The sequence below is a fragment of the Tenebrio molitor genome, chromosome 6 (assembly GCF_963966145.1).
Source record: "Tenebrio molitor chromosome 6, icTenMoli1.1, whole genome shotgun sequence".
Taxonomy (NCBI): domain Eukaryota; kingdom Metazoa; phylum Arthropoda; class Insecta; order Coleoptera; family Tenebrionidae; genus Tenebrio; species Tenebrio molitor.
The window spans coordinates 6,605,268-6,618,447 of NC_091051.1; the positions used below are offsets into that span (position 1 = coordinate 6,605,268).

At 32.5% G+C, this 13,180-nt stretch overlaps 1 protein-coding gene across 1 annotated transcript; it reads right to left on the bottom strand.

The window, feature by feature from the left end:
* Window positions 1–369: 369 nt before the first annotated feature.
* Window positions 370–7,070, bottom strand: LOC138133550 (uncharacterized). The gene is made up of 2 exons (XM_069051501.1): window positions 6,961–7,070; window positions 370–1,933 (listed from the first exon to the last, which is right to left on the bottom strand). The coding sequence occupies exons 1-2, from the start codon at window positions 6,994–6,996 to the stop codon at window positions 659–661; spliced, it is 1,311 nt and encodes a 436-aa protein (XP_068907602.1). The 5' UTR covers window positions 6,997–7,070; the 3' UTR covers window positions 370–658.
* Window positions 7,071–13,180: the final 6,110 nt, after the last annotated feature.

The following is a 13,180-nucleotide window of genomic DNA, read 5'->3' on the forward strand; positions in this document are numbered from 1 at the left end:
GCTGTTCTAACAGTTTTTATTGTTTTTTGTATTTTAATTTTATTGATCAAATTACATTTAATTTAACTCTGTTTTGAAGAATTTGCGGAAAAAATGATAAATAAAAAATGTTTATTTTGAGGAATCCTATTGATGGTTAAATTTATTACATGGACTTCCATAACACTCGGTATAGGAATTTCTTAGAAAGTTTTACCTTTCTATTAAACATTTTATTACCTCTATCGCCAACTACTAATAAATGAAGACGAAAGGTAAAAACTGTTAAACATCTAGGGTTTAAAGACTATCAAAAAAGATTCAGTTTTTCGGAAATCGTAATTCCGAAATCCTCTTATTTCTTTTTACCATTAAATTATGTAATTACAGTTGATATGTACACTTTTTATTTATTGTAATTGGTATTTTGGTATTTACATAAAACATAAAATAAAAAAATATATTAAATTATGGTAACTAAACCTAATTACAATCACTAAATAATACTTGCTCATTTCGCACAGTAGTCACAGTTTCAATAAAAACAAACACATGCAAATCTGAAGATAAATAATATGACGGAATACTTAAAATTTTAATTTTAATTAACAACGTTTTGAATCTGCAACGACTGCGAAGTTCCAACGATTCGATATAAATAAACAACCATTTGTAAAACTTAAGCCTTGATTGGGTTTAATTTAATCACATCTGACACCTTCTCCTCTTCTTGCCTGTTCCTCGAAAATCTAGCTTTCTTACTCCTTTTCTGATGCGCATGATAATTGTGAGGAGTCACATTTTCGACATTTTGAACGGGCTGGACATAATCCACTTGTTGCTCCACCTGCTGGTACCCCGTTTCCGGAACCATCTGATAATAATAACTTTGAGACACATCAGGTCCTTGTTGGTAATAATATTGCTGTCCAGTGGCAGCCCCAGGACTGGTGTAACTATACTGCATGTGAGCAGTATCTCCAGGACTAGTGTAGCTATACTGCATATGAGGAGTATCCCCAGGACTAGTGTAGCTGTACTGCATATGAGGAGTCTCCACCTGTACGGAACTGTATGACTGTTCCGGAATTGCCACCTGTATAGTCTTAGTTTCTGTACGATGACTCCCTCCGATTTTGTTCTTATCAGTGCGAAAGATCACTCTAGTGTGTGTCTCTTTGGGGTAATTTTCGTGCGTCAATAAACCATCAGCTTGGTTGTCCGAATAATCATCATAGTGAGGTTGTTGGACGTACTGGTACTGATAGTCCTGCACCGGCTGCTGGTACTGCTGCTGGTAATACTGTTGCGGTTGGTGCTGATCCACTAGCACGTTCTGGACGTATTTACTGAGCAGTGCTTGCACATCGATCGAATTGACCACAGAGGACAACGGATGGCTTTGCGGTAGATTCGGGTGGAGTACCGCCGAAGGATCATTCAACTGACTCGGATACACTCGCAGGATGATCACAGGAACTTGGGGCTCGCTCCCGTGTTGAGGCACGTGCGAGCTCAAACCCCCAACTTGTCCTTGACTGTTCACAGTCGAATACAGAGTGGTTCCAGGTTGGTAGTACTGTTTCAAGTTGGACTTGTAACTCTGACTTGGCAAATTGTACGAGACTGACTTCTGTAAGTCGAAATTGTGCGACTTAATCCCACCACTTAAGAGGTTGTGGGAGCCTCTGTAAGCCGGAATGTCGTGCTGGGAGTACTTGTAAACTTGGTACTTCGCGGGCGAATGATAGCCGTACCCCAAGGACGAGTCGATCGTCCTCTTCGAATTCTTCGACGTCTTGTTTTCGTTGGGGTCGACTATCTCGATCGCGATCACGGCCGGAGGGGGTGACTTCGATTTACCGATCAGCTTCTTGTTGAGGATGGACGACTCGTCTTTGAATTTTTTCACCGATTTGCCGGCGCTCACGGATGAGAGGTACAAGACAACCACCTGAAACAACGTTAGGACCATTTAGAAAGTACTTTTGCATGGGAATGTGACATAATTTTATGTGAGCTTCGCGCTATCAAGATATTAAGCACGATTTGTCAGCCTTGCCTAGACTTTTATCGTCGAGCGGTCGGCAAGGTAAACACGAAAGAAAGTGAAAATAATTCCGGATTCCCTATTTATCTAATAGGCACGTTACCAGTTGATGTAATCCAGTGCCATCTGCCGGACTTTCACTGACATGCTACTTTCTACCACACACTCGTAGCAACAAACTGGAATATGCATGACTGATGATGGACACAGATCAAAGTTCTCAATGCCAATCAAGGATGTCTAGATTTACTAACATATCTCTAATACTTTCACGTTAACGTACACAAAAACATCAGTATGAATATGGATGTGCAACACGTTATGTAACTCACGTCAGAGTCTGTCAATGGATGACAAAGATTTATAAGCTTGTTTTGTTTATAAATTATTCGATACTGGTTCCAGATGATTTTATTGACCAGTAAATGTTGTGCTTCTGGAGAAAGTGTTATATGTAACACAACAGAGACTGGACATTATCTAAAACCACAATGAGGAAAGTGGTAACAGATTATCGTTAAAGAGCTATAACCACGAATATACATATATCAGCGAATCCTTGCGGCAAGGTGATCTCAATTTATTAAACTCGTTACAAAATTTTATGTATTTCTTAATGCGTGAAAGGATTTTACGGTCTGGACTGCTACATTTTTTTCAAAAGTTCTGTCTAGATGCTGCAACTTTAAAAGTGATAAGTTCTTGAAATCATTGTAGGGCAAAGTATTGCCTCAAGCTTTTATAATTTTATTAGTTAAGCAAATCGTGTTCACGTATTTTTGTTTATTTCATTCTTTAACACTTATTTATGTACAGTTGGTTGTAAAAAAAAAAAAACGGGAACTGTCAGAATAAAATTGACACATTTGTACAATTTTTTCATAGTGTGAAACCTTCTTACGAGAGATAGGTTAGAATTAACGTCAAAATTCAATGACATTTTTTAAAATTATTTGATGGGTATTGTCAAATAGACAGTTAATTGACAAATGGACAAAATCAAATTTACATTAGGAAAATTTTCGTTTCCCTTTTTTTTTTTCAACCAACTGTATTACGAAAAAAATATAATGTAAAAACGTTTTAGATGTGGATTGTCAAACTCAAGGTCGCATACACTTGTGATTGAACTTTACCTTAGTGAGAAATCTGTCATAATTTCCAAATAATTTATAAGCGCGCCTAGTTACTTTTCCTGGTAGTGCCAACCTAATGACAAGTCCCCAATCCACATCTATAAAGTTCCGACTATAGTAGATAATTATAATAATTATTATGATAATGATAATGATGGGAATGGATAATACTCATAATTATTTTTATTATGGAGTATCTTAGCAATTTATTCGACTATCGTATCTGATGTCTGTGTTGTTTTTAGATAATACAAATCAAATTAAATATTTCTGTACAAGAAATAATCAACATATTTCTCTAGACGAAAAATAACCAAAATCCGAAACCACAGTTCTGGAGTACTAAATGTAGCAAAATAAAAATCACTTCTTAGATTGATACATATAGACTGCTCTGCAAAAACTGTGAGCTAATCTACGACTCGAGATTCGTCTTTTACGACCACTTAGCATTCAAATTGTTTGACCACACCGTATAATATGTAAATGAAACAGCTGAGACTACTAAATTATAGTTTCAGGTGTTGACTGTCTTGCGGTATCAGTTCCTTCTCAAAGTCAGCGATAAATTGCAATCTTGTGCAATATAAAATGTTGTCAGAAATTTTAGTACGAGTAGAAAACAGCATTTCCAGTCATCATCCCGATAGTACTTTCACATTATCATAAATCAAAAATAGCCATTCCAGTTTCAGTTCTCGCAAGGAAAGCTACGATAATAAAATTCGATTTTAATAAAAACGTAAACCTGAAGTCTCTCAAGTAAAACTGTTGACCTCTAGAGTCGAGTGAGAGTTATCACAAGAACTGCCTCGATTTACAAAGAAAGATCTACAGTTAATTAATTTGTAATTAATGAGGGAAAGAAGCATCTGTAATAGTTTTATTTTAATGATTGAAAGAGAAATTACCCCATTTGTCCTGTAAAAGAGCAAAAATATTTTTCTCGGGTTGAAACATGTTTAGGCAAAGAGAAAGCAGTTGTATTTTTGGGAGAAAATGATTTGGCGTCTGGTAAAATTGGTAAAACAAGGGGGATTTCCTGCCCCGGCCAGAGTAATTATAGGTAGCATATCCTTTGATAGAGAGAAATTGTGAGAAGTGCACAAACTGGTCTGACCTTCGCAAGAGTAATAAATCTCTTCGTTAGATTTTTCCATCATTAAGGAGATCAATGGAGCTGATTTATAATAATGATTGGAGACGATTAAAGCTTTACTTTCACTGGTAAAAATTACGTTACAGAGGGACTTAATAACAGTACTCAAAGAGGCGCTGCCTGTTTGAGAATAAATAAATAACGCATTGTTGTTTTATGTAATGGAAGCGTCATAATAATTACTTAAGTAATTTCCTTTGTCTAACCAAGTTGTGATTAGCGTGCGTCTGTCGCAAGTCCTAAGACATTTAATTTTATTTGAGGAGAAATTAAAGCAACCAGAGTCCTCAAGTGTAATTGAAATTTAATTAAGAAAAAAATATTATCGTAACGCGGTACTTTACCGTGTCAATGTTAGATTACTTAATACAGTTTTGACGGAGTGTTCATGAAATCGTGTATGTTGTTGGCACACACAGTCCTTACATAAGAAATTTTATTTTGAAAAACTGATAGCACGAGTAGGTTTGAGGTGTAGGATGATCGTCATGATAAACACAAAAGTGGGACGGTTCGCATTGGTAAAGCACTTCTTGTGATCTCGGTCGTTTCACAATTTTAGAGTACTTTCAAAATTGACGGCAACACGCAGATTATCAATACCAGCCTATCATTATTTGTAAAAACCCATTAAGTTAGTTTCGATATTTTGTGAAAGAATCTGCACGTTAGTCGCTCTTCGAGATGATCAAAACAGGAAATCTTTTGTGTAATGCAAAACAGTTAACACTTTCATATTTTTTCAGTGAGTCAGCATTGTTGTTTCAATTATTGTTATCACGAAAATTCGTAAATTGCATCAATTACAATGCGTCTCGTACTGCCCTCTCTTTATATGCAGATTTCGTTCACATCGCTTTCCCAGAGATATCTCTGGTTTTTTTCAATCAAGGTTGTTTGAAAAATGACGAGGAACAGAATTTTGTGCAATTTTTAACTGTAACGAACACAAAAGAAAAGGTTTAGTTCGGGAGCTGGTTCTACGAGTTGTGACACCACTGTTCCAGAAATTATGCTAAAATATTCAAAATATTTTGTTGTTGCCTTACTAATTTGAATAATTATTTATTAGATAGAACGTGTAGCAATAAAATTAGCAAGCGAATAAATCTGATTTGTGGTAATGTTCCAGCGTTTCACTTGGAACACATGTTCGCCTGAAATTTCCGGGAGTAATTAATGATTTTGCAATTGGTGCTAATTAAAAAGTATTATTGAGTGTTAGATTTGGCCATCTCGTTTCGCATTAAAAATCACATTTCCAAACAACTGTCCGTTCCAAAAAACAAATTAGAACAGAGCGTGTCTGAAGTTTTTACAAATCTGCACGATTCTTAAATTAACGAGCAATTTCATTTTACCGAAGCAAAGTTAAAACAGTATTTTGTAAGTACGAGTGTCATAAATAAATTATTATACATTGGTATAAGTAATCAAAAAATGGATTCCCTGACCCAGATAACCTCACTTCTTGGGCAGAAGTTATTGGCAGTGCATTAAGATATTATAGGTATCATAACCTTTTTGTTGGTAATGCATTCAAGTGTTAGTGTTACTTACGTTCAAGGTATTTATTATAATAATTTATTCTATCAAGGGCAGTTTGGAGGTCGTGTTATACCACCCAGATAAGCTAAAATAATGAAATTTTGGCTGAATTTTGAACCTCCTACCGCCAAAAAATAAACAACATTTATTTCAGGCTTCTCTTGTTAAACTAAATCAAAAGCTACCTTAAAGATGTGCATTTAAATAATTTATGATCTCTTATTCAAGTATAAAAATCCACAAGATGGTAATAACAATATTATAAATGAAATGAAAAAATATTTCAGAATTTGTTATTGCGTTATTTGAATGCTAAATTAAAAAACCTGAATTATTTGGAAAAAGTAGTAAAGGGTTTAAGGCCATTATGTTGGAACAGTAGTCGGCTTGTTAATTTTTTTTTCCTAATTATTTGATTTTGAAATGTCTACCTTTCCTAACCTATGAAAAAATAAAATGAAATATCTTTAAAAAAATCTATTACAACAGAAGCGAATTATAACCGTTATAAAAAAAATATAACTTTCAAATGTCTCTGACCAACCACTGGTCCAATGAGTGTCATTTATTATGTCTACTCATAAATTATTTAACTAACTTAAAGACACTAAAATCTGTAGCTACAAAGTCGCTGTCATTTCCGAACAACCTAGAACCCTCCAAACTTCAACTATAATTATGATTATTATTGCTGATATTTCAACAAATCACGATTTCGCGTTTCACACCATCTAATTTAAAAAAACTGACATTAAATAATTATCCTAAATTTAAAAAATGTCTTAACAAAAAAGAGATTAAGCCAATTTTCTTCATTAAAAATTATATTTGTTGATTATCCTCGCTCACAGTGTCGAATTAAAAAAATTGAAATTAGACAATCACACCACATTTTAAAAATTTGTCTGAACAAAAAAAGAATACATCAAGCCAATTTTCTAAATTATTTGTTCATTGCTTGGAGCCTTTCCGCATTCTTCGCCTCAGCAATAATTATTAAAAATTAGTCCAGTCGAGGGCAAAGCGATGGACGGCGCTAATCCCGACTTGACCTTTGCAAAGCAAGAAGTAAAGCGCCAATCACTTACCACTGTTATAAACCTCATTCTCACTCCACCAAACATGTTAACTCACTACCAACCTGCCTCCTTCTGCAGACTAACTTGCAACCTCCGGATTCTTACGGTTATATACTCACACCAAAAGACAACAACACACCATCCCTTCCTTCCGGTCTGAACAATGATGCATCCGCGAGTGCAACGCAGTCTTCGGTTTAATTGTTGCATTTTAAATTGCACCGTTTAATTTTTCCCCGCAAGAATAGACTTTCTTGTCATTTGCATAATAAATGCAGTTTGTTATATAACACGAGTGATACATAAATGAAACGGTCAAATGTGTGTTATAACCCTATCACCTACCAGATTTGGTAACTTTTTACCAATGCAAATTTAGATCAAACGGCACTTGCAATATTTAGCGAATTTAGCCAATGCACGTGAAAGTAATAGTGGAAATTACTGGGAATTGTCGCAACTAATGAGTACTGGAGAAGTTGGCAGTAAGGTGTTATTAGAAACTTCCAAAATTCGCAAAACGTGATGTTGACAACATGAAATGTATTAATTGGGATTTCCGTAATAAATTCAAACGTGCATTAATTAAATTGATGTGCCAGGTGGTTTTTGAAATGATGAAGGCTAAGGTTAAAGTGGAAAATGATACTTTCTCTGTGATCGCCGGTTTTGCATTAAAACTGCTAATTTTGCAAATTTGTTGTATTGTTCTAATGCGCGACAAAATGACATTTCCCATCACTTATCGCCTAAAATTTCACTCGGCAGCAATTTCGGTTACATCAAAATGGCTCAAGGCGTGGAATGTGAGCACATGAAACCCGCAAGGTAATTAAAAAGGTGTAAATCTCCGATGATTTTACTTCATCGGTGATGTGATAGCGCAGATCAAGTACAGCGCAAAGCACGGTCAGAGAAAGCTGTTTTTTACAACGCCAATGTCCACTTTGTCTTTACATCTCCGCTCATTAATTTTACGTGAGGTGAATTCTATGGCACGATTTTTCTGTTGTCCATCAGGACATACCCAGACAAGTTTCCGACAATAAAAAGGTTTCTAATTGTGGATGTTTTCGTGTCGTTCTGTTGCATGTTGTCGCAGTCTAGAGCGAATTATGGTCGAGATTTTTGTTGAATGCGGAACGTAAAAAAGCATCTTTGGGAAGAAATCGGAAATATTTTCAGCACATTCACCGAGGATTTGCATTCATGTCACAGTTTTTTGTACCGAAGATGTCACGTTTTTCATGTTGCAAGTGAATGTAGCATTTTAAAAAAATACTGAGATGCTTTACCGGATCACAGTTTCGGCCAGTCACTTTAGAATGTAAAGAATCGTAAAAATAACATATTTTATATAGTGTCCTGTGGCGTCAGAGACCACAGTGAGCATCAAATTAAAACAAAAAATTGTGGTCAATCAACTCATAAAATTATAAATATGAATTTTAATTGGTTATCGATTGGCTATATTGGATAAATTTACGCTAACAAATTAATTATACACATTATAGACGTAAGTATAGTCATTACTCCCTCTTTTACTCCGGATTTGTTACTAATTAGTAATTAAATGAACCGGAAAAGACACATTACTGTTATACAAGAATTTTTGGTCATAAATCTTTTGACATTTAATTTACGGTAATCACCACATTATCAAAATTTTTGTTAAAAATTAAAAAATAAGTAAGAACTGAAAAAATATTCGAGCGGAGTGCCCTAAATGAAAGAAACGTGATAAAATATAATTCTTATGACAAGAGTCATCCAAGTCAAATAAAACGACTATACACGCAGTCCAGTGCTGCTTTTTCTCTTTGACTGGAACTAATGCCTATACAGAGTGAGTCTAAAAATTATGGACTCGATAGAATTTATTTAACAAAGCTAGATTAGCAAAGATAAGCAAAAAACATGACCTACTATTTTTTTAACGTGTGAAATTCACAGTTAAAAATTGTTAAATTATTTGTTTGAAAATTTTTGACGGAATGTTTGCACAAGAATACGGAAGTTGCATGATGCTGTCAAAGCAACTTTCCCAACAGAAGAGCTCCTGCTGGAAAAGCTCTTGCTGCGTAAGAGAAAATATCTGTTCAAGTAATTTATTATTCCGACAAGTAAAGTGTTTAATTGATTTTTTTTTATTTAATAAATTAACCTTAAAATTTGTTGTAGTGTATTTGTGTCTTATTTTAAAGTAAATCAACTTTTCTGTAGGTTTATTTGGCATTTCGGACTTAATGTCATTTTCTGCTCCTGATGTCTCAACCAGAAATAAATGTTATTTTTACTAAATTATGAAAAATGACGAATCTGAATTCCCTCCAGATGGAAATTCCTCCACGATACTGTAAGAAAATTTTATAAACTTAAGAGTAGTTATCTTTGGAAGTGAAGTACTTACACTGTTATTTCCTGTTAATTATAACCATTCGCAGAAACTTCTCTTACAATAGGTGTTAATTATTTAAATTATTTTCGAAAGAAATAAAATCATTCTTGTTATTTAGAGATAAATTAACTTTTTATCATAATTAACGTGTTATTTCTAATGCAAACAACTTACTTACGTTCAATAAAAATAATAAAATATGAAAATGTGAAACCATTGTACCAGTATAACGCAACTTTCGATATAGGTATACAATAAAAATAATAAATTCGATGAGGCAGCTAAAAGAAATAAAAGTGCTGTTTCATCAGAATTCAGAATACAAATTTTGTAAAATTAAGCATTTCTTCGTTAATAGCACTGCGTGAGAAAATATCTTCTCATTTAACGTTGAATTATAGCTTTTAAATAATTGCTTTCAAAATAGAAATCAAGTAAAATACGAATAAAACAATAGATTTGATTTTAAAATACGAAAGAATAAAAAGACAAAATTATAATAATTATTATTATCCTGTCCAAGCACAACTAGGCCATCTGTTTACGATAGCATTCATTATTTACAATCTTTATTAAAAAAAAATTAATGACACTTATACCTACTTTATATTATTAGCTAATGAAGTTTTGCAAGTTTAGAAATATGTATTTCAAGATTGAAAACGATAAAATTAATTAGGAGTTGATGAAATGTTTTCAGTTCGTTTTCATTGTGGTAAGATAATATCAAGATTTTTATTTGCTCTGAACTTTTAAAGTGAAAACCGAATTTTTAATCAACCTTAAAGATTTTTATTGGAAATTTAATAATAATTAAATAATGTATTAGAAAAAGCGGAAGTTATGTCAACACTGAACACGAACATAACAAAAACAAACATTTTAATGACAACAAGAGTCCGAGAACCAAAATTTCTGTGCAGCTTTACTGTTTCGATATATACAGTTAGTTGCAAAACAAAGACGGGAAAACAAAATTTTCCTAATGTAAATTTGGTTGTATCCATTTGTCAATTAATTGTCCACTTGACAATATTTGACAATTTTTTCCTTCTTACTTCTACTACATATACATTTGTACAGTAATCTGGTTCTCTACTATTTTTAGATTAATACTTATTCATCTGACAAATTTATTGCTATAATCGTAATTTAAGATAAAAACGTATTTTTCAATTTTTGTTGGCTTTATAAATATGTATCTTCGATGTTTAATCAAGCATTTCTCTTCAAATATTTAAATATGTAAAGTTATAAAACTGATTACTTAACTGATTTTTTTTTACGGATGGGTAAAAAAAAAATATTATTTTTATTAAAGCAAAAACAAGCAGAAAGATATTTTATTAATTATGCTGTTGAATTTTAAATTAAAAATGAATTTTTGGGGAACATTCAGGTACAAAAAAAAAACATTATTACAAAATGATATAAAGTTTTTATTACAGTTCATCTAAAAATACAAATTAGCTGTCCACATACACCAGTTAGGTACTAGCACAGTTCTTGTATTTATTAAAAGTGATAAAAATATGATGCATAGATAAGTTACATACATAAATTAAGTAAAACAGAGACAAATACAAAATAACATAAACAAAAATTAATATATTTACGTACTGATACTGTTAAAATTTAAATATGAAAATGAAACCAAATTTTCCATCACCAGTTATTGTATTCCTGTTAGTTTTACAATTTTGAAATATTAGATATAACAACAAAGAACGAACGAAAAGACGTTTTCGTACTCATAACTTTAAATTTTAATATTCTAGTAATCGGCGCGGGAAGTACTATCAACCCGATAGTAAAAAAGTTACTAATGTTAAATTAGTTAATTAAACCTGACACTATAGCCCCTCTACTATAGTAGTACTATAGATTGGTTTAAATTATTTGTCAAATATTAATTTTTCATTATCCTTATCATATAGTAGTACTATAGTAGTAGAGGGGCTATACCTGACACGATTAGTAATGATTTAAAAAAAATGTTTTAAGAATAAAATACAAATGCTATAGAAAAAAAAATATACGTGACGATAAAATTTTATTATCTTCTCGAGCGTAATTAACTCTCGCTAAATACAATTTTATCGTCTTGTATGATAAATAACTATCTATTAAATATGTTTGAGTTATTCGTTACAAAAAATATTGTACCTAACTTTAGCGAGAAGAAATTTCCCGCGCAAACACGACCTTAGGGAGTGGAAATTTATCTTCCCGCATACGTTAGGTAATAACTACATATTAGTAAACACTCTTTCTCTTAGATACTACTAATAAATAATAAATGAATACGGAAAATGCATTAATCAAGGCAAATTTAAATATTGGATGTATGTATTGGGATTATTATATTTTTTTAGCTACTTACTGTTTATGAATTAAATTTGTTTCACAGTCTAGGACTGGTTTACAAATCTATGAGGGGCATGATGACCAACTCAATAGACTAACCATTTAACATAAACCTTATTTCCTTTTTTTTCACTCCTTTCTCAACAAGATAGTGATGAACTGATGACTGGTGAGGATATTTAGTTTATTCGGAATCGTATTGTAATATGCACATTCCTAACCTTATACGAGGGCGAAAAGTTAACCATTGCTTTTTATCTTTACTTTCCTCTCTTGGTCATTAATAGGCCCTATTATAAGGTTTTTCCAGTGGCGTACTTACTGAAAGTCGAAAAACAGTAGAAATGAAACTGCATCAAATTAATTGTTTATTTGCTAAAAATATAATGATTCCGAATAAAATAGTATACAAACCTCGGTGGGAATGTGTTTCATTCCTGTCTCGACGCCTTGGTAAACTATCTTAGCTCTCGACAGGAATGAAACACTTCCCACTTCGGTATGTAATCTACTATTTCATTAGTTCTTGTTCATAAAATTTACCTTTTTCTTTACCTTTCATATCTTTTAAGTGATAATGTGGTGGATTATTTTTAAAAGCTTCTGCTATTACAAATATTCTGTGGACCAATTAGCTGTATAACAATTTTCAAATAAACCCTTTAATTTACTTATTATTCTATGTTTTGATTTAAATTATTTGTCAAATATTAATTTTTCATTAGCCTTATTTACTTCTACCCATGATTACTAAACAGTTAATAGGAATTATTACAAATAATTTTGTTTCTGAAATACGTGTGTTAATTTTAACCAGTGAAAGAACTCGCCAATTTATGAAACTTTTCTCTATAACATTTTGTAAAATTCGTAAAAGTATTCCAAGATTTTTTGCCCCACAATTTTCACCAAACGAATCGTTTTGTGTGATTAACTAGTTTCTATTTTTTGTAACCATGAGAATCTAAATTTTGATTTTTTTTTTTTTTTCTATAACTATGGAACTTTTTAACAAAGCTCTGTTTCTATCACAACAGAAAATGTTCGCCCTTACCCATAGGCGGATATACACTTTGATGGTTAATTTATTCCAAATTTTAAATCAATTTGTATTGCTTTTTCGTAAAAATGTTATAGAGAAAAGTTCCATAATTTTGCGCGTTCTTCCACTGGTTAAAATTAACACACGTATTTCAGACACACTTGTATATCAAAACTTTTTTTTGCAGTTGGCAGCAGCCCGCTGTGGAATTTTATCGCAATCTTATGAATCGCTAACTTGAACACGATTTCTTCCGAACCATCATTTTATTTATTTATTTTTTGAAATTTAAGTTTAACTTTCTGGTTTAATTTTTTACAGTGGTAATAAACGGAAAAAATACGATATAGTTTTGGACAATAGCTTGTAATGTTTTTATCATTCTCAAGAACGGTAAGTTCTTCCACTGGTCAAAATTAACA

Bases quoted from the DNA above. Each gene is read 5' to 3' on its own strand.
- LOC138133550 (XM_069051501.1), bottom strand. From the start codon at position 6,996: ATGTTTGGTGGAGTGAGAATGAGGTTTATAACAGTG. The intron at 1,934-6,960 runs GTAAGTGATTGG...ACGTTGTTTCAG, and splicing joins GAATGAGGTTTATAACAGTG to GTGGTTGTCTTGTACCTCTC.